This window comes from Sprattus sprattus, assembly GCF_963457725.1.
Source record: "Sprattus sprattus genome assembly, chromosome: 20".
NCBI classification, from domain to species: domain Eukaryota; kingdom Metazoa; phylum Chordata; class Actinopteri; order Clupeiformes; family Clupeidae; genus Sprattus; species Sprattus sprattus.
In genome coordinates this window covers 13,704,452-13,727,548 of record NC_137918.1, presented here as the reverse complement: position 1 = coordinate 13,727,548, position 23,097 = coordinate 13,704,452, and the positions used below count along the sequence as shown (strand labels likewise).

The following is a 23,097-nucleotide window of genomic DNA, read 5'->3' as shown; positions in this document are numbered from 1 at the left end:
CACAAACGCCTTGTATTTGTAATTAAATATATTATATATTTTCTCACACTACTATTTGGTCATTTATTTTGATACAATTGAAGAGCAAGCATTTGTAATTTGTAACAAGATACTTTCTGATGTATTTGTATCTCTGATAGCAAACAATGCCAAACAGAAATATATGTAGAATGTAAATCACAAAATAACAGGCTGTAATGTGATTGAATTGCTATTTGTAGTACTGGTATAGAGTGTTTTTGAGTCCTAGGCAATATGCATTCTTGTCACTGAGAAAAGTCAAATTTGCAGTTATACACGATACAGCACCCCCTTGTCCATGCTCCTTCCATGCACTCGTGCCCCAGGCATTTGCCTTTCACCTTTATCAGGAACTGCCACTGCTATAAAGTGTGTCTCATTGAGGAGAAACTAATGCATGTTCTTGCTTGCCATATCGTGAGTCACAGAAAAGCGTATTGGAAGGGCAAGAGGGAAAATTTGCATTATAATTTTACCACAGAGATGCAGGATGTTTGAGGTCCAGAGTCCAGGTCTTCAGGCTCACTGTGCCTGTGAAAAGAGGTACTGTCTGAGTCTCACCGTTTCTCTTGCACAAGAAGCCCTACTGTAAGATTTGCATGAACTTTGCTGATAAAATAATGATGTCAATGACACCCAGTAGATGTAAAGGACAGGTAAAGGATATTTAAAAATGTAAAACTAATAATTATAATACATCAGACTTTATTATTATCATTATATAAATATCTAACACTTGTAACTGTTATGGCTGTTACATATTATAATATATTGTACACGTTGTCTCTCCCCATCTGCTGTACATACAGTGTCCAACTGTTAAAGAGACAGTATGCAACAATTTACCACTTTTTGAAGCGTGTTTTTACCCTTATCATCTTCAAATGAATCTGCTAAAAATACCAACTAACCACCTAGGATATGCACTATGCAGTTGTGAAGTTTTAGATCGCTAGTTATCGACCTAAACCCCTAACTGCTGCTTTAAAAGAAAAGAATGAATAACATTTCCAATTAACCACCGACTATTTGCTGTTTTCATTTGCCACAAGACCAATGGTAAATAATAGTTATATTTCTGTGTAACACAATCGGAATATCAGAGCACAAAACATGCATTTAACATGCATTTATTAAGTAATTGAGTCTTTTAAGTAATGCAAGTATGTGGTAATTGATGATAATTTACTGAAACTTTTACACATAGAATTGCACAGTATCAATCCTTCTTATATCATGTTACATAAGACTAAGTATTAATTACCTGCTAAAACCGGGTTGTGCAGAACCCAGGTGGAACAAGAGAAGAACAGGGGTAGGAAGAGCTGTGTCTTCATGGTGGCCCAAATACATACAAGAAGCCAGTTGCACACTGCCAATAGTTCCTTCCACGGACTCCTGGTGTCAGTAACAGCATATCTGCATCAGCATATCATAGCAGGTTAAACCACACAGAGCAGTGTGTGTGTGTGTGTGTGTGTGTGTGTGTGTGTGTGTGTGTGTGTGTGTGTGTGTGTGTGTGTGAGAGAGCAAAAGTGCTGATAATGATGAATACTTCCATTGCCGTCCACGACGGAGGATATCATAAAACCTCCACTAAAATGTAAATGCAATGTAGACCAATGAAGTGTCACACTTGTCAGTATCTTATGGTGGCTGTGTGACAAAGCCACATCTGTGGAAAGAGAAGAGACTATTGTGAAAAATAGTCAGTCAGTCTGTCAGTGAAAAATGCCGAAAGAGCTCCATATTGCCTGCCATGATATTACTGTATGTTTACATGTGCTGTACATAGATGTTTGTTTTATTTGTTGTATAGATATTAGAATGACGAAAAGAAATCCTGTCACCATATCTGTTGTCTCACAATTACCAGATAACAGACTGGAGTATGGAAGAGTCTGCAGTAAGACTTCGTTTTTACACCAATGGACACCCTGAACTGACATCATGCAAGGACCGATTTTTTTTATTTTTGTCTCTGGAACATTACTTGTATATTTCAAGTATGGTACTTATCGTGGCGATTTTTCATATTTCCTATTTCACATGACTCATATTGTTAAAAATGTTTAACCTTTTACACTGTACCATATGTAAGGGATAATGTAGGCCTATAGAACGCAGGTCATTGTCGGGAAAATAAGCCCCGACAGGGCGAACAGCACCCCGACGCGAAGCGGAGGGGTGCTGCTTTACCCTGAAGGGGCTTATTTTCCCAACAATGACCGGCGTTCTATACATTATCCTGCTTATTATACGGCTACTTGCCAACACGAAAAAATTACTTCACACAGTGTGTTTTCTTTACAATTTATTTGTTACCATTAGTATTAAAAAGCGGAGAAAGCAGAGAAATAGTTTGTCAAAGACGTTGAACTTCAAACATTTAACAAACATTCTTTAGAACACAGCTGCTCAACCGTCCGCTGAAACTCCATTGACAAGTTACCGGACTACTTGCGGAGTGCTACGAAAGACGTGAATCAGAGGCAAAAAGGCCACTTTCCTTGACAGCGGTCATTATTGCATAGCAACGGTCAGGTATTGGTGAATATAAAGAAGAAAGATGTATGTTGCATATACATTCAAATGAATGGTGTCACTTACAAAAAGCAGCTGTACCTGGTTTCCCATGTTTGGGGAAATGTGACCCAAACTGCATACTTCTTTTTGTAAGATGTCAGAAGATAAAAGGTTGGAAACCACTAGTTTAATCTTTAACAATGTGTTGTACTTCTGAAGCTTGTTATATTATCCATTGTGTAAAATCTTCATGATAAAAGTAACTAGCAATAAAGCTGTCAAATTAAATGTAGTGGAGTAGAAAGTGCAACATTTTATGCTAATTAATACTCCCATGCCATTTCAGATTATAATGTCATGGAAATAAAAAGTATATGGAAATTCTGCAAAATTGTACAGTTCTTGAGTAAATGTACTCAGTAACCTTCCCAAGTGTAAAGTAGCGCAGAATTACAATCTGTCATGGATTGCATCCAAACATTAGGAACGGTAAACTACTTTAGACTTCACTGTAAGTATCTTTTATATTATCCGTCTAAGGTTAGTCCCTTTTATGAGCAGGCCCTTTTCTCCGCCTTTATTTTCCCCGCTTTGATGTCTTTCAGATCTGCCCGAGTTCTTTTCAAACATGTCACGTCATGAACCATAATGGAAGTGAAACCAGTATGAATAGTCCTCCCATGCGTAGGTACAATAAATTACATGGGTAAATATTATGTAAGATCATTGATTTATTTTGCAGTAGTCTTGTTGCTTCCATTTTGTCCGAGATGGTTAAGGCTTAGATCTAGACTTCACTTGGGGGAATCCGTCACAATAGCTTAATAGAATCATGTTGACAAAATCTATCAACAGGCATATTACTGGAGCCAGACAAATCCTACAGATGATAACACAAGCTGCTATTGCATCGGCTGTTTTAGCAGGGGTCAGTTTCTTTGTTCTGATCAGGTTGCCCACTACTGTGGTCATCTTGCTTCTCATCAGGGAAACCTATTTTTGCAGGATGGTGTGACAGCACACACACACACACACACACACACACACACACACACACACACACACACACACACAAACCCCAGGTCAACTAAACTGTATTGCTTCACCATTTTAGATTAGACCCACCTTTCAAATAAACATAAAGCACCTTCACTGACAATAAGTCTGATAAATCAGGTCAATGGGAATATGAGGAATTAATTTGCTTGATTGACATAACTTTAAATCTATAACAATATATTGCAGCAGTGATGAAACAGAAATGGAACCAGGAGATACACAGGGACATTTAAAACTAAACAATTCCATAAGTACTTTGGCCCATGGAATGAGTTGGCAGATGTTTAATCACTTGAAGAACCATGCTTTCAGTCATGTGAAAATAATTAGTTTATTGAGAGATATACACCATTATGGAAATCATAGTAAAATTCATTCACATCACAGACATATGCTATACTTTTCCCCAGAGACTATGGTGGCCTGCAGGCTGAAAAGTTAACAAATTGACAGCTTTCTCCCTGTAATTTCACTGAGCTATTCAGGCAGCCGCAGCAATACCTGTGGGGAAGCAGGAGGTACAGTCAAGCAAAAATAAACACTTTTAGCTCAAGCAGCTTTAAACTGTGTCTTTATATGATTGTGTTTATTTAACAAAACGTTTGTGTAGCTGGCCACCTTAACCCACCTTCCATAAAGACTGTAATCTTTAGAGCCATTAGAGAGAGAAAGGTTAGCAAGGTTAAAGTTCTCCCTTGGAGTTGAAAAAAATTGAAAAATGCCTAAAGACTCAAGTGTTAGATTGTTATCATTACATCTACCAAAAAAAGTACATTGTAATACAGCAAGGGCTCATCTATGAGTGTGTGTGTGTGTGTGTGTGTGTGTGTGTGTGTGTGTACTGCAATGATGACCAACAGAGGTTGCGGGCAGCAGAATGCAATCATTGATTTGCACCCACACATTTGTATTCACCCCACGCCCTACACACATAACACACACACACAACATACTCACAGATGAGTCCTTGCTGTATTACAATGTTCTTTATTGATCATCACTAAATCCCATGAACACGTAGGTTAAGATGATGACAGAAACATACTGCAATATTTTATAAACACCTGACATCCTGACAGAAAGATCTATCAGATACAACCGAGATCTTATGCTAAGGGCAAACACCCCAATCAAATTGTCACGGCGGGCTTTATACGATGATGGACAGATGATCAACAGTATGTACTGAATGAATGGGCGGCGCCTCCCTGTGGTGGATATGTGACAGTGACAATAGTATCCTGTTCCTTGTGTGCGAAGGTTCAGTGAGTACAATAAATAGAGGAAACACTGTTATAAAGGTGTATGTTGAGAGTGTTGTATTGGAAGACTAGAAAAGCATCAGCCTTAAGCTCTTGTGTAAGCCACTTAGGGATTCGGCCTTCATGCATTTTTCTTTCCCTGAATAACTAGAGTTTAGTATTCATACATATCAGGGCTTTGAACCAGAATTTTTTCCCAATTGGTTCGTTCCGATCAGAAACAGTATTTTAACGTTTCCGGTTTGCGTTTCAACCCTAAAATTGACGTTCCTGAACCGGTTAGAACACAAAAATAAAGTTCCTGAACCGGTTAATAGCGTTCCATGTCAGCTGCGGTACATACAAATAAGTAGGCTGATCATTAGGACTTTAAAATGATCTTATGTCTCTATCCTGTCATTAAACCTTAAAAAAGCACTATAGGCTACATTATGTAAGCGGCATAACTGTATTTCTGACATTTTGTTAGTATTATACATGAGTTAAGACAAGGAAAATGTATGCTATGTTGTTGGGCAAACAAAAACAAAACAGCATTTGGCCAAACCTCGTCAGGGCCTAATCAGTGCATTTTTGTCAACAGAGACAATACAAATATTACAAAACTACAATGGTATCTACAAAGCTACCATTGTGAATATTTAACTCATTAACACATGCCCAAAACCTTATCAGGGCCCAGAGGGAAATGAAAAAAGGATTCTGCCTATACTGCAACAGAATCAGTGGCGGTCCGTGCATTTCACGTCTAGGCCTTCAGCGGTGTCCTACACGATGTTAAACTGAGTGAATCCACCTCTTAATACAATCACTATGACGCCATGGCTCTCAAACCATATATTTATACAGAAAGGCAGTATAAGTGAGCATTGCATCACCTTAACATAGTCGAGTAGGCTACAACAGACTGTATTAATATTTCCGGAGCATTTAAAATCAATACACCCGTTTTAACAATACATTAACAGGAGTAAACTCTCAGTTATATGATCGCTTGGCTATTACTGTCACAACTTAAAAATAAAAGGCGATTTTCAGAGATTAGTCTACAAAGTTTTATTAAGTCCAGCGAAAGTAGCCTTTGTGAGCTTTAACAAGTTTGTCCACTAAACATCGCATTGTCCCACCTGCAAAGCAGTTTCATTAAACTTACCGGATTCTCACGATATCGAGTTTTTCTTGAAAGTTCCGTCTTGAAAATGTCGTTGTAATTGTATCAAAAACTGGAATTATCAAGTTGGTGTAAACTAGTTTATTTGAGTTGGTTAATGTAATTATATTTAGTCTTACCAATTGAAACAACTAGCATAATACGCATTGAAACCGATGTACTTTTCGCATTAGCCAATTAAACTGAGCACTGAAGCACTGCGTCGGTCTGCCTCAGTATCCAATCACTTGATTAAGATTGAGTTCGAGAGACTGGTGGCTACAGCTTGTGCATAGATTTGATCCGATAAGGCTACTAGCTGGCGGTGTGCAGCAAGGTTCTCTATCTAAGAGTGCGTCCACACTAGGCCGGGTAAATGTAGAAACGCATAAATATGTCTGCGTTTGCATTGACCGTCCACACTAATACGGCGAATTCGAAGACTGAAAACGGAGGTTTTCGAATACACTCCCCTGGCCGGAGACATCTGAAAACGCCGCGTTCGAGTAGTAGTGGGGACGGGGTCCACGGAGCTTTTCAGATACATGACGTTCGGTTGCTATGGCACTAGGGGTGGCTTGCGCTTGAGAGGCTAGAACTTTAAAATTAACATTGGAGGTGAAATGATTATGCTGCTGTCTGTACAATGTCCTTAGTAGGCTATAGTTAGTGAATGTTGTAATGGATAACCATATATGTAGTGGCAATGAAACGTTTAAGGCTGGTGAATTTTTTTTTTATTTTCTTCCTTTTCTAGCAGTAGGCCTATAACTTTATTTAATAGACATAGTATATCCTTTTCTAGCAGTATATTTAATAAACGGGTGAAACACCACCTTAAGAGCCATACTGGTCCATTAAACTAGACAATTACTCAAGTTTATGCATATGCATCCGTCTTTAACGAGATCCGTAGCGTACAGACTCACAGTGGCATAAACAAATTTGCGATACCTTTATCCTTATCAAAGAAAAAGTCCAATGTATCTATAAGAAAGAAGCCTCTATAATTCCTTAAATAATGAATGATAATTTAGGCACGTATCAAATTAGGCACAAAACGAACCTAAATAATAATCCTTCTTTGGGGTTACTTACAATGTACTTAGGTAAGCACGAACTTCGTAAACCAGGAGAAGAGGCCGCGAAATAACAGACAGGTCACGTAAGACAGTAAGACAGAGTAAATCATAACCAGTTTCTTTATTTGACAACACTTTTGAACATAATCAGAGTCATAATTATTTAGGGAATGAACTTGGTGTGGTTGATGCATAAAACATATTTGCAAGATAAAATAAATAGCAAGAAAAATAAAAGATAAATGTTTTACAAAAGGGAATAATATTGCCCGAGGAGTGGAGAGTTTCAGGTTGTCGAGAGGGAACCTTTACAGATTGAGTGCAATCTTACGCCCTCATATTAAAGGCCAGGCTACTGGAATGAGAGAGCCAGTGCAGGTGTTTAAAAAGGTGACCGGTACGTTGTACTACCTCAGCGACAGAAGCAGGCTGTGCAAAACCGCTAACTTATTTAGCTTGGCCCGTCGAACGGTATCAAACATTGTCAGGTAGGTATGTACAGCTATCACTCACCTTGGTACAGCACCCTGCCACTCACTCGCCTGCAGTAGCAGACCTTACCAGTCATTTCTCCCAAAACTATGGTAGCCTATAGCCTAGCTACATCAGTGCATAGGCGCTGTCGATGGCACACACATAGACATAAAACAACCGTGTTCAAATCTTTCAGACTTCATCAACATAAAGAACAAATACTTGCTAAACGTCCAAGCTGTTTGTGACTATAAATACAGCTTCATTGATAGTCGTGAAATGGCCCGGTGAATTCGAAGATCAACAAGCACCTGAAAGATATGCACGATTCCTCCATGTCCTTAGGTCGTAGTGGACAGTTCACTCTTGAAGCACATGATTTCTGCACTCATCAAGTTGACATAGGTGGCTGTTGAACACATTTTATTGTAGCTCCGGAGCTTTGTTTTAAATGCCACCATAGTCTCATCACTAAACCATTCGGCCAGTCCTTTCAAAATCAATTGCCACAAGTTAAGTAGCTGAGACCAACGGCTGCTGCTTGATCTGTCCATAGTTTTTCTGTTGCTCCTGCTAACCATCCTTTCTAGCTCACGCCCAAGTGGATTTAACTTTTTGTAATGCCTAGCTATCTCAGTCTGGGTATATCAAACATTTCGGGCAGTTCTGTCAGATTTGAATTGCACGGAGACTCGTGCATACCCAGTTACTGGTATAACCTACAGAATGAAAAAGTAAACGGAGGAATATACTGCTTGAAGACACAGTTGCGGGAACTTTATCCAACGGAAACACACACGGTTATATTTGGATGGGTCACATGTCAATATTGACCCATATCATTGGCTGTCAATTGCCCAACATCCACAATGCTGAACATCCACGTTCCCATTTTATACAATTGAGGGCATACCCATTGCGTTTGGTGGTCATTCATGTATGTTAACACTAAGCACAATGTAGAGTGAAGCACTTGGTAGTATAGCTCGAGTTGTATGTAGGTAATGCTCCTACCCGTGATCAGTAAATAGTCCTACGTTATATTCGGAGGACTAGAACAGCAAGTGGCGCAACCATGACAACGATTGTCATGTACCCGTGTACACCCGTACTAGTGTGGACGGCAAACATTTTGGAAAACGATATGAAAACGCTAGTATGGACGGAGATCGTTTTCATTGCGAATACGCGTATTTGTATTTACCCGGGCTAGTGTGGACGAACCCTAAGTGAATCACCAATCATATTGCATTTGGGAATCTTGTGAAAGAACGAAAAAATAACGTTATTAACCGGTTACCATTATTTTATGTAAACGATTCTGATCTGGAACATAATTTGTTTTAAAGTTTCTGGTTTCGTTTCTGTTCCTAGCAAAACATCAAACGTTTCTGGTTTTCGTTTTCGTTCCGTGAACCGGTTCAAAGCCTTGATACATATTGCTTACCCATTACTAAAGTAAACACACGAGAGAACATTTTGTTTAAACCTGGCTAATGCATGTCAAGTATGTTCTACTTGCTGCCATGACAACAGCATCTAATCTTTGAAAGGTTCCGTTGGTGTTGTGTCCTCCTGCTGTAGGTACCTAGCAGGTCCACTGCCCTCGAGGTCTAGGAAGAAGGGTGGTGGATTCTGTTCCAGAAGAATGGCGGAACATGCTTCACGATATTTAGCTGAACGGAACATCAACCTGACTCCGGACAGATGGCGAAGGGTTCTGCATCGCGCTCCTTTTCGGTCCAAATTGACCTCCTCAACCTGATGCGAAAGGAGAGAGGACTTGTCTAGTCAAGTCAAGTCTTTTTATTGTCAGATACACAGAACAACAGAGTTGGACTGGGCACTGACATTCTTATGACAGGACACCATACCACACTACCATAACATAACAAGACATAACATATAAACATATAAGTACTCCAAATAAACATATAAGTACTCCAACATGATATAACATAACATAACTTAACAATAAGTACTGAACATAAGATAAACATATGAAAGACAGAGTAGTAGACCTACTAGATAAACAATAAATATACAATATAGATACTAAACATAAATACACATACTAAACATAAATGCACATGCTAAACAGATACTAAACAGATAAACATACCTACATGATATTTTAAGCTATACTGGACATATTATACACATAATAACCTGAACACAGAGACAAGACACTTCAAGTGTGTGGGTGGTGCAATATTGCAAATGTAGTGCAAACAGCAGTGAAAGTGAGCCAGTGTGGAGTAAAGTGGCGAGTGTAAAGTGATGAGAGTGCATTATTGTTCATTTAGGAGCTCATTTCATATTGGTCATTTAGGAGACTATGAGGCTCATTTGGAGAAAAGAAATACTGAGAACGGATTAGACTCTCATATCAGACTGGGTCCTGTTTGGCCTTGTGTTCCACATGCATTGGGGTTTGAGTGGACTAACCTGGTGAGAGTTTGCCTCTATTTCTATCACTAAGGCTCTGGTGCGATCACTCAAGGCCTTCCATACGGCCTCTGCACCTAAGCTGTCTGGAAACAGATGTTATACACACAGTTGCCTCCTACACACTGATGCATAGCCTCACCAACCATTATATATCACAAAAGCAGAAATGTGTTAACTGTATGGGCTTTGACATTTTTTGTTTTATTACTGGTATGGAAAAAAGGTAAAGACATAAGGAATAACTCAAGTACAGGATGTTAAAAGACAACCACCCCCACCACACAGACACACACCACACACACATACACACACACACACACACACACACACACACTCTCACGCTGGTGTAATAAGTGTGTCTGGTACCTCCCATGCGATCCATCATGTGAGTGTACCATGGGGGCGTGTCTGTCTCCAAGTCGGAGTGGCTGAGGAAATACTCAGCGGTCGCCTCACCAAATAACCTGGGAAGAGACAGCAGCTGGGCAAATGAAAGCAGACCCTCCCTTACACATCAATCACTGTCAAGGACCCAGAAAAAAAACCTTCTCATTCATCACAAGAGCCACAGTGTAGTCTTGGCTGTACAGTAGTCCTCAAAGTGAATCCTTTTTGAGTATATATGTTTATATATCTTCCTAGACCACGAGGGCAGTGGACCTGCTAAGTACCTATAGCAGGAGGACACAACACCAACAAAACCTTTCAAAGATTAGATGCTGTTGTCATGACAGCAAGTAGCACAGACTTGACATGCATGAGCCAGGTTTGAACGAGATGTTCTCTCCTGTGTTTACTTTAGTATCTCATTATCACATGATGATGCCAGATTACTTGAACCCTGAACCCAGATTACTTGAACCCTCTTTCACATAACATGCCAAGGTCCTGTCATGTCATATCTTATCATAAGATGGTACGACAATCTTCCCACCCTATGACTTAAATTCCTCAAATTACTTATACAACTTAAACTTGCAGCATCTGATGTCATTTATATCAAACACAGATATCTATCTCATTCACACCTGGAAATGAAATGGAAATGTCGTTGTCTGAAAGGGTTTTGAGTGTGCCGTGCCTGATAATAACAAGTCTGCACGCTGGGGTTGTCACACCTCACCTGTGCAAGTATTGGCGGTGATTTGACCCATCGCTGGGCTCAATTTCTTTCTCAGCAGGAGGGTCCCTTGATGGTACGGACCCTGGCTGTCCTCCCTCCGCATCCATTATCCAGTCTGCGGAGAGACACCCGCTGAACATACAGAAGGGGACAATAGGTGACATATGGTTTCCGGTAACGTGTGCCAAGAAATGCAGACCTACTTATACAACTACAGTCGATAATGACCATAAAGGACTTCAATCAGCAACTACACATAGCTCTCTCATTATCACTTGGATCAGTAGCTAAGGTTAACAACCTGAAATAAGCTACCTCCTTCCTACCTGGTTCCGGAGCTCACATGGAGACGTGTGCGGCAGGATTCTGGCACGCTCAGTCTGCAGTGCAGTCACACAGTGATTCCACAGCAGACTGAGTCACATGGCGCGGAGACATGCTGGTTGCCCAGGTGACGGAGGGCAGCTGATTCCCTGAGCTGGAGAAGAAGACATTGCTCTCTCTCTCGCTCTCGCTTTCGCTCTTGCTCTCTTTCTCTCTCCCATTGCTCCCTCTTTCATTCCACAGGGATGGATAGTGTGTGTGTGTGTGTGTGTGTGTGTGTCTGTGTTCATGTATGTCTGTGCTTGGAAATGAGTCTCTGCCATCCTGCCATTATACCTATGTCTGTCTTGTTTAATGATTGACTTTAAAACTCTGGGCCCAAACTTGTCCTGTTAATCCCAAACCACACAGCATTCCAGAGCAAGAAGGAGTGTGTCTAAATGTGTGTATGTGTATAAAAGAGGTAGAGAAACAGACAGAGAGGGCAGATGCTGAGAGCGAAACAAGAAAGTCCATTGAACAGACACCCTTGACAAAGTTATTTATGAGGAACTATGAAGGTCGGTTAGCCAAGGAAAAAGCCCCAAGAAAAAGCGGGGCTTAAAAATGTTAAAAAGTGACAATAAATATTTATTCAGTCAGCGGTTTAATGACATAAGATCTTACCAAAATGACAAATGACAATCATAAATCATTCTTACAGGACTTTGAGAACAGTTTACCTATGGATGTTCAGAAACCAATGTGTATATTTCCTAATGTTTACCTTTTCTTTCCCTATGTATCACAAATGTAAAGGAATCCGTTACATTATCAGTACATATAATAACACAAATAATTACAATAACATAATAGGCTCTCAGTTCACAATGTTGATAAGCTGTTTTATATTGGGCAATGCGGTGACATTTGAACCCTTTCTCTTAAGAATGACAACGCCTTGTCATAAAGTCAAATAATTATCTATCATGGCAGTTGATGTCTAAAGACACAACAGTCATATTTGTACAGTGTTATTTATCTATTTTTTGTAATTATCATGACAACTCTCTTGGATGCCATGTCAACCTTTATAAAACAATTGGGTTCTAGCACGTAATTTAGCGGTTTCTGATTGGACGAGAGACGTTCCATGCTATAGGTTATTCGTCAACATACCTACAGTTACGGGACTTTTCACAGCTAAAAATAAATCACTCCGCGATGAAACATTCGCATTGATGATAACCGTTAATTCAAAGTTTTTAAAATTCCAAACGAAGACGTTGACAATGGAAATATTTTTTGTTGCGGAGAAACAATGGCGAAAAAAAAACATTTTTAATCAATAACTTTGTGTTGAAATGTTCATTTGTTGACTGTAAAATTGTTTAATAAAAGCAATATAGCACTCGTGGGAGTGGGGTAGGTAAGGGATAATCCCTTACCTACCCCACTCCCACTCGTGCTATATTGCTTAATTACAAAACAATTGGGTTCTAGCGCGTAATTTAGCTGTTTCTGATTGGAAAAAACTGTGATAGCATCAAATCAAACAAGTGGATGTCTTGATGTATTTGACAAGTTCTCAAAATGGTAACATGACAGCTTCATGAGGGAAGATTGTCATACCATCTTATGATAAGATATGACACGACAGGACCTTGGCATGTTATGTGAAAGAGGGTTCAAGTAATCTGGCTCCATGATGTCCACAAGGCATAAAATTACCAGTATGGTTAACCCTTGGGACTGTTGTCAATATGCATTTAAAGCTCTGCAAGTTTTTGTCCTCTAGACATAAAAATAATTTGAATTTGAATTTGAATAACTTGAATAAAAAACTTGTCATAACAAGTTAGAGTTTTGCGGAACTGCTGTGATGATGCTTCGGTGTCATAGCAACTTAGGCACGGGCCACCGCCACTGAAAGGGAGGACCATCGCAGCGCAGGGTAGTGACAGGTCCCTGCAAGAGGAGGAGGACAATGAGTGGCCAGAGAAACACACACACATACACACACACGCACACACGCACACCCGCACACCCGCACACACACACACACACACACACACACACACACACACACACACACACACACACACACACACACACACACACACCCACCCGCACACACACACACACACACACACACACACACACACACACACAGATACATTCCTACCAGCAGCCACAGTGACTACTGTACACCCCTACACTCATGTGAGCTTTTATAAACATACACACATTATAAACACACTTTACAGTGAGAGACTTAATGAAAAAAGCAAAAGCAAAATACAATTTTTCACTGAATTTGCTCTGGTATGCTTTGCAATTATATAGTTTACAATCCCTTTCTGAAAGAGGAATAGCTAGACTATGGTTTTATCATGTCATGACTGTACATGGAATATGCAAATTCAGTTTTTTTTACAGCCTCTGAATTGAGGAAAAATTACTGATAAACGTTCAATTCTATAGGTGTTTGACAACCAGTATTATCCTTGTCATTACAGGACATATTTAGTGTTTGGTTTTTCTACCTTTGCCTGCTACATAGGTTCTCTGTAATGTCCCCCCCATTTTGTTAACAGTAATATTAAATAACCTGCCACAAGAGAACAGAATTGGACATTGTAGACATTACCGAATGCCAACCCTCCCCAAAAACCCAATATTTAAGCAATATAGCACGAGTGGGAGTGGGGTAGGTAAGGGATAATCCCACGGGTGGTGTTCGGCCGTAGCCATCGAGGCCGCAGGCCGAGTGGCGTAGGCAACAACACCCGCCGTGGGATTATCCCTTACCTACCCCACTCCCACGAGTGCTATATTGCTTTTATAAAACAATTCTACCGTCAACAAATTAACATTTCAACACAAAGTTATTGATAAAAAATGGTTTATTTCGCCATTGTTTCTCCGCAACAAAAAATAGTTCCATTGTCAACGTCTTGGTTTGTAATTTTCAAAACTTTGAATTAACGGTTATCATCAATGCGAATGTTTCATCGCGGAGTGATTTATTTTTAGCTGTGAAAAGTCCCGTAACTGTAGGTATGTTGACAAAATAACCTATAGCATGGAACGTCTCTCGTCCAATCAGAAACAGCTAAATTACGCGCTAGAACCCAATTGTTTTATAAAGACATATATGCATGTGTACAAAGGTTTCTACTGGGGAGTGGGAGTGAGAAGGGCGGATACATGAACAGAGCAGGCTGGGAAGCACCCACCTCTTATACCTCAAACTGAGGATACTACTCATCCACTGAGACTGTGAGACAATTGCTGTGATGATTTTTTGACAACAATGGGCAAAAAGTCCATTAAATATGCACAAGAGGGGAGGTTATTTTTTATAATATCATGTCTGACGCACTGGAAAGAAGAGAAAGATGGCATGATAATACAAAAAAGCGTGTCTAGGTAAGAGCTACTTCATCAGCGCCATTGTTATCAACACAAAGAAAACAAATGGGTGTTCTTCGAAAAACACGCAAATAAACGGATCAAGTCTATTTGGGTGTGCCCCTTGAGTGCCACATGCAGCATGAGTCTTTGTGAGCTGAAAAGGCTCAACCACTCATCTTGCTCTCAGGCAGGCTCATAACCTGTGGCAGCGAACTAACCCAACCCAGAGGTACGACCAGCAGCCAAGGGAAAGAGAAAGAGATGAAAGAGTTGTCCAGATTTTTTACCAGGAGGCATGCTTGCCCTACCCATACTCCCCTCAGCCCCTTTGTCCTAGTGTGCCATAATTCACACTAACACTATTCAAACACACTGCCTGAACACGGCTGCTTAGATGTTGGGGAACTACAGAACCCTTTATGAAATCATCTGTGCCACAAAAGATGGTGAGCTCTGGGACCGCCAGCAGCGGACTGGCAGGAGCCTCAGTGGCTATAGACTGGAAGCCTGGTGCACTGGTGGTGCTAAATAAATCATGAACACATGCATCCCTGCAGCTGAGCCCCCTGAGTCATGTGGCCAGCAGAGACGCTTACCTCTGAGTGCCCCTGGAGGTCGGTCCCCCTGTCCGGACTGCTGAGGCGGGCAGTCCCCAAAACACACAGCAGTGGGTCGTGTGTGGTCAGACCATGTGGACGGTGAAATGAATACAATGAGAGAGTGAGAGAAGGGATGAGAGAGAGAGAGAGGGAGAGAGCGAGAGAAGGGATGAGAGAGAGAGAGAGGGAGAGAGATAGAGAAGGGATGAGAGAAAGATGATGAGAGATAAGGGTGGAAAGAGAAACAGAAAGAGAGGGATGAAGAGATGCACTGGCAGAAATGTATCTGAAATGTACAAGACGCTAAAAACAGAAACAAAGGAAATGAATGAAGGACGATGACATAAAATGGTAGACAGAGAAAGTGAAAATAAACAGAAAGAAATGAGGGAGAAAAGGAAGAGGGACAAACAGAGACAGAGACAGACACACAACTCAAGTCCCATCAGAAGTGGTTGGCTCAGACGTTATGCCACGTTGTGGCAGCTCGTCTGTCTGGCAGTTTCTCAGACAGTACCCCCCCTCTCTTGCCCCCCATCTCACCCCCCTCAACAGCCCCTTCTAAATACCCACCCACCATCCTACCCCACGATTCTCCCTCTGTCCGCAGCTACACACTCACCCACCCATTGCTTCCACACATGAACCACACCCAAAAGCAAAGCTATTCATACACAACATGCAGACATTTGATTTATAATTCTATTCTATCTGTGAAAATACATGTTCCAGTATACAAATTAAAATACAATTTGTGTGTGTGAAGTTGCAAATGCATTGCATTCAAATGTGTTGGATAAGTTGAATGAGTAAAATAAGAGTGTATTATTACAGTCCTTACAAAAAAGGGGCATTTTTATTATGTCGTCTACATATCAAACACAGCAAATAATTAATTTGAAATCTGCCATTCTTCACAGAGCATTTTATTATTATGCTACAATTAGTTTGTATCTATAGTAATGATTACCTTCTTCGTAACCTCTGTCAGCAGATAACCACTCAATCACCCACCCATTGCTTCCACACATGAACCACCCACTGCTCACTGTCTTTTTAAAGATTTGATTTGATTTGATTTTATTTGACAAAAGCAAAGCTATTTATACACAACATGCAGACATTTGATTTTTAAGATGTATAATTCTACATGTGTGAAAATACATGCTCCATACATACATGCATACATACAGTACATACATACAGTATAAAATAAATTTTGTGTGTGTTAAGTTGCAAATGCATTGCATTCAAATGCGTTGGATAAGTTAAATTAGTAAAATGAGAGTGTATTATTACAGTCCTTACAAAAAAGGGACATTTTTATTGTCAACTGCATAACAAACACAAACACAAGAATGAATTTGAAAATTGCCATTCTGCACAAAACATTGTATTGTTATGCTACAATTAGATTGTTATCTATACTATAGTTATGATCACCTTCTGATTACCTTCTATGATACATTCTTTTCAACATGATGACATGTTGTTGTTGCTTTTGCTGTTGCCGTTTGTGTTGTTTTAATCATTCAGGAGAAAACAGAAATAATCTAACAAATCCGTATGTGTTGCAAAGCCAGCTTAATAATAATAATAATAATAATACATTTTATTTTTAGGGCGCCTTTCAAGACACCCAAGGTCGCCTAGCTTACCTTTAGGTCATGTGAATGGGTCATGTTATTACTGTAAGCACAGTGCTCTCTCAGCATCCACCAATTCACTTCTTAGTTTGACACAGCTAGGGCTGTCACTCAAGAACACACATTCAAACATTAAAGAGCCCCTTCTTCCCTTCTACTTCCAAGGTTACCTGCCGACTCAAGCGATTCATTAATAACCATTTGAAATTGCATTAATTAATAAGCATTCAATTAAATGGGAAAATAAGCACTACATTACACGGTAGGCCCCAATAAGTTGAGTTTACTTCAAAAAAATGAAAAACACCAAGTAATGTGAAATGAAAAATTTTGAGTACATTTAACTTAAAATCTATTGCAATATCAACTGCTTTGCTAAATAACGACACTTAAAGCATTAAGTTCAATGAACATTAAGCCACCTAACTTAAATGATACTGTTCAGACCAAACACAACAGACAGATTCAATTTCATATAACTAAATCTTACATAACACAACATTAATACATAGAAAGACATAGGAATGTTAGCAGTCATAAAGACCATAGAAATACTGTATATGACAAACTGTTTAACTCCATGTTTTAAACATGCATCACGATATACATGCATCTATTTATAAAAGCAAAATTCTTTAGTGAAATTAATAAATATAATAATAGGTAGACACTTGGCAATGCAGAAAACAGACTTATTCTTATTATATGCTGGTAAAAAGAGTCAATGCAAACATCCAGGGGAGGTTATCTGAACAAGATACAGACTCTGCCCCTTGTAGTGATGGCTGATTGGCTGCGGGACACTTTACGTAAATTCAACACAGGCCTATCTGAGCAAGATTAACACAGAGCGGTCTCCATACAGAGCCCTGTATCCATGATTTGCAATATCTGTTGCTCTCTCAGCAGCAATGATTCGTCAGAGTTATGAATGCTGTTGGCAGCCATCTAACTACTTTCGTTTTTATACTTCTACATTTCTGGATGCATTTTGCCCCCCATCCATACACCTGAGCTGATGGCACTTGCCTTTACACCAGATCATTTTGTGTAGCCCCTGGTGGACCTCACGGTTTCGCAGGCCATAGATGAGGGGGTTGATACAAGGTGGCACTGGAATGAGCAGTAGTAGCACAATGTGGAGACCTCGGGCTGTTGGCGAGGGAGTCAACCCAGAGAACGTGCTGGGCACCATGACCACAGCGCCCTCCAGCTCCCAGATGGCGTCTGAGGTGATCTTGACAAAGACGGGCAGCAGCTGGAGCAGCAGCATGCTGCAGTAGAACAGCACGGTGTTGCGCGCGCGCCTGTTCACCTGAAGGAAAGGCTGCACGGCGTTGCGCGCCTCCTGGTACATGCGCAGGTAAGAGAACGAGTAGCTCACCAGACAGGCCATCGTCACGGAAAATCCCGACACTTTCCGGAAAATGGCCGCTGCCCGAGGGTTGCCCATGGACTGTTCCAGGGTGTCCGGCTCACACAGGAGTCCGAAAGTCGTATGCTCCTCAAAGTGGATGCCCTGCTCCCGCCCTAGATGCATAAGACTCATACTGACAACCGCCACGCACACAGAGAGCAGCCAGGTGATGCTCACAATGACACACATACGCCGGGAGGTTAGGATGCGCAGGTAGTGGATGGCCTGACACACATATAAGTAGCGCTCAATAGCCATGCATGTCATAGTGAGCAGTGAGTTAAAAATACAAACTGTGCCCACAAAATACTGGATAAAACACCAGTTCCCTAAAGACAACGTTGTCCTTTTATACAAACAGTAGATTACTGTGGGTCCTTGAGTGATAATGAGAAGGACGTCACTCAAAATAAGATTCTTTAACAAAGTAAAACGCGGGGTCCAGGAGAGATCTTCCGAGTGCTTGAGTCCTACTAGCGTGAGTGCATTGACAGATACAGCGACTAAGGTGATAATCACTATCGTCCACAGGAGCGCTTGCACTGTTATTTCTGACGGAAGCATCGTACTAAAGAGGCACTCTCCGAGCTCGGCCGTCGTTGCTTTCGTTGCGTTCTCCTGTCCGTTCATCATGAAGCGCAAAGGACACTTGCCGGTACTGATAGTTTCCCCCTCAAGCGCAGCAGTTAGTTGATGCATCCATGAAAGTTGGCGACAAAAATGGAGAGAAGTGGGAAGAGAGACCGTGAGACTCGCTGCTAATAATAAGTGAATAAACAAGGATCTTAAATTAATGTAAAAGCTTGACTAATAGCCACTTGAAGTTGGCCATGCCAGTGCCATGCCAATGTGTTCATTCTTACGGCTCTGACGACCCGCTAACCCATAAACCCTAGACAAGTTTGAAGCGTTTAGGAAATGATGCTGCTAAAGTTCCCGCTTGACTTGTCTTATGCCACGTCAATCACTAATCCTGTTTGAAAATACTGTTGATTTTCTCGTAACAAAGAAAATAGGCCTATTAGTCAATTTGCAAAACAAAGTGTGCCCTTAGACAAGATAGCTTACTGCAGGGGTATTCAATTCAAATTAAAATATAAAATATACAGTTGAATGGAGAGGGACAGAGAGAAGAGGAGCCTTGGAACCTTGGTGCAGGTGTCAGTGAAGAACAGGTGCAAGTCAGTTTAATGACCCTATTATGATGTCATAATGGCCCATTGTAAGTCAATGGGAAAATTTGTATCGGTTTTTATTTAATATCTTAAAAAGTATAAAGTTTGGAAAAGTGAAAAATAGATAGCATAAGTGTCCTTTACAAGACCTACGCGCCAACGTTTGAATGATGTTTCTAAGTTAAGCGGTTCGAGCTGAATTAAGCGCAGAAGTCGGTAAAAAGAATAATAAGAACTAGAAAATGCATTTCCTGAAGGAAATACCAGTGCATGAAATGCAAAAGTTAAGAAAGGAAGAAGAAAAGAAGGAAAGAAGAGTGAAAGAAGGAAAGAAGAGTGGAAGAAAGGAAAGAAGAGTGAAAGAAGGAAAGAAGAAAGGAGAGTGGAAGAAGGAAAGAAGAGTGAACAAGAGTGGCTCTGGATAAAGAGAAAAAGAGAGTGAAAATATTGAAAAAAGGAGATAAAAATGGAGTGAAGAAGAGAGATTGAGTGTGAGAGAAAGTAGACTGAGAGGGATAGAGAGAAAGATGGAGAGATGGAGAGAAAAAAAAGTAGAGAATGGAAGGTGTCTTAATGTTCCTAGTTACAGTTAAATTGAGAGGGACAGAGAAGAGGTTCCTTTGATTTGGCGCAGGTGTCAGTGAAGCACAGGTGCAAGCCAGTTTAAAGACCCTATTATGATGTCATAATGGCCCAATGTAAGTCAATGGGAAAATTTTGATTCGTTTTTATTTAATATCTTAAAAAGTATAAAGTTTAGAAAAGTGAAAAATACATAGCATAAGTGTCCTTTACAAGACCTACGCGACAAAGTTTGAATGAAGTTTCTACGTTAAGCGGTTCGGGCTGAATTAATCGCAGAAAAAGGTAACAAGAATAAGAAGAAGAAGAAGAAGAAGAAGAAGAAGCCTAGGAATAACAATACAGGGCATTTCATGCACTGTAACTAGAAAATGCATTTCCTGAAGGAAATACCAGTGCATAAAATGCAAAAGTTAAGAAAGGAAGAATAAAAGAAAGAAGAGTGAAGGAAGGAAAGAAGAAAGTAAAGAAGAGTGGAAGAAGGAAAGAAGAAAGGAAAGAAGAGTGGAAGAAGGGAAGAGGAGTGGAAGAAGGAAAGAAAAGTAAAAGAAGGAAAGAAGAATGGAAGAAGGGAAGAAGAGTGGAAGAAGGAAAGAAGAGTGGAAGAAGGAAAGAAGAAAAGAAAGAAGAGTGAAATAAAGAAAAGAAAAAAGAGTGAAGAAAGGAAAGAAAAGTGGAAGAAGGAAAGAAGAGTGGAAGGAAAGAAGAAAAGAAAGAAGAGTAAAAGAAGGAAAGAAGAGTGGAAGAAGGAAAGAAGAAAGGAAAGAAGAGTGAATAAAGGAAAGAAGAGTGGAAGAAGGAAAGAAGAAAGGAAAGAAGAGTGGAAGAAAGAAAGAAGAAAGTAAGAAGAGTGAACAAGAGTGGCTCTGGATAAAGGGGGAAAAGGGAAAATACTGAAAGAAGGAGAGAAAAAAGAGTGAAGCAGAGAGATTGAGTGTGAGAGAAAGTTGAGTATGGAAGGTGTCTCTTAATATTCCTAGTTATACAGTTGAATGGAGAGGGACAGAGAGAAGAGGAGCCTTGGAACCTTGGCGCAGGTGTCAGTGAAGTACAGGTGCAAGCCAGTTTAAAGACCCTATGATGGCTATAATGGCTCAATGTAAGTAAATGGGAAAATTTATATTCGTTTTTCTTTAATATCTTAAAAAGTATAAAGTTTAGAAAAGTGAAAAATACATAGCATAAGTGTCCTTTACAAGACCTACGTGCCAAAGTTTGAACGAAGTTTCTAAGTTAAGCGATTCGAGCTGAATTAATCGCAGAAAAAGGTAACAAGAAGAAGAAGAAGAAGAAGCCTAGGAATAACAATACAGGGCATTTCATGCACTGTAATAAGAAACGAAGGAATAACAATACAGGGCATTTCATGCACTGTAATAAGAAGCCTAGGAATAACAATACAGGGCATTGCATGCACTGTAATAAAATAAGAGTAGTTAACATAAGCATAATAAAAAACTAAGTGACAGTGAAGACCAGAAATGCCCAGTTTGAAAGGAGTCCAGCATCTGTGTTGCCCTTAGGTGGTCAGGGAGGCTGTTTCATAAGCGTGGCGCTGCCGAGCAAAAGGCCCAGTCGCCCATGGTGCGGAGCTTGGTGTTAGGGACGCGGAGGAGTGAGCTGTTTGAAGATCTTAGGGGGCAGGTGGAGGTTTGGGGAGCAATTCATTCTTGAAGGTAGGGAGGTGCATGCCTGTAAAGGACCGGGGCGGTCACCCCACGCTGGGTGGTTGAAGAACAGACTCACACACTGACGATGGCGTAAGGCCGAAACGCGTCTGTACTAAAATAAACTGGTCTTATTGTTAAAAGAGAAAAGCTTGAGAGTGCGGTTTTCATTCTACCAATAGTTTACATTCTTTTACTCGCACCCGAAAACGCATTTATATATTTGTTTTGAAGTAGAGCGCGCCTATCCCTACGAATGGTTGAAGAACAGTGCAGGAGATGGTGGTTGTCATAAAAATATATATATTCATTTACACAGGGCTTTAAACCCCAACACAGTGCCCACAAAATAAACAAACAAAAACATTCAGGCCGTACCCCCCCGGAACTCACGTGCGTCGCACCCTAGGCACCTGCTTGGCCGATTAGACCCAAATAATGGCACCTTCTCAAGGCCAAAAGCCAGGCCCCAAACTAGGCCCAGTCACTTAGCTCGAAGCTAGGTACATAGCTAGCCACCCAGAAAATAACACATTGACTAAGCACAATGAACATGGCACAGAAACTAGGCACAGAAACTAGGCACGAAAACAAGGCACAAAGACAAGGTACAAAAACAGTATCCACACATCTAGATACAAAACCAACTACACCTCACTAGTGATGGGCAGATGAAGCTTTGGCGAAGCATTGAACCAAATCCCCCCCCCCCCCCCCCCCCCCCCCCACACACTATGTTTGTGTGTGTGTTTATACACACATGCACCCGTAAACAAAGATTGTGATACAGCCGCGGAAAAAATTAAGAGACCACTTCAAAATTATCAGTTTCTCTGGTTTTACTATTTATTGGTATGTGTTAAAGTAAAATGTACATTTTAGTTTTATTCTATAACCTACTGGCAACATTCCTACCAAATTTCAAATAAAAATATTGTCATTTAGATCATTTATTTGCAGAAAAATGACAATTGGTCAAAATAGCAAAAATGATGCAGTGTCTTCAGATCTCGAATAATGCAAAGAAAACAAGCTCATATTCATTTTTAAACTACACAATACTAATGCTTACACTTAGGAAGAGTTCAGAAATCAATATTTGGTGGAATAACCTTGATTTAAAATCACAACTTTCATGTGTCT

General features: G+C 40.3%; 1 protein-coding gene across 1 annotated transcript; it reads right to left on the bottom strand.

Moving 5' to 3' along the window:
• Positions 1-9,113: 9,113 nt before the first annotated feature.
• LOC308381593 (uncharacterized protein) lies at positions 9,114-19,229 on the bottom strand (the record flags this gene model as incomplete). The annotated part of the gene is made up of 6 exons (XM_080859184.1): positions 9,114-9,335; positions 10,023-10,108; positions 10,392-10,489; positions 11,149-11,280; positions 11,475-11,528; positions 18,124-19,229. The coding sequence occupies 6 exons, from the start codon at positions 19,227-19,229 to the stop codon at positions 9,114-9,116; spliced, it is 1,698 nt and encodes a 565-aa protein (XP_080715310.1).
• Positions 19,230-23,097: the final 3,868 nt, after the last annotated feature.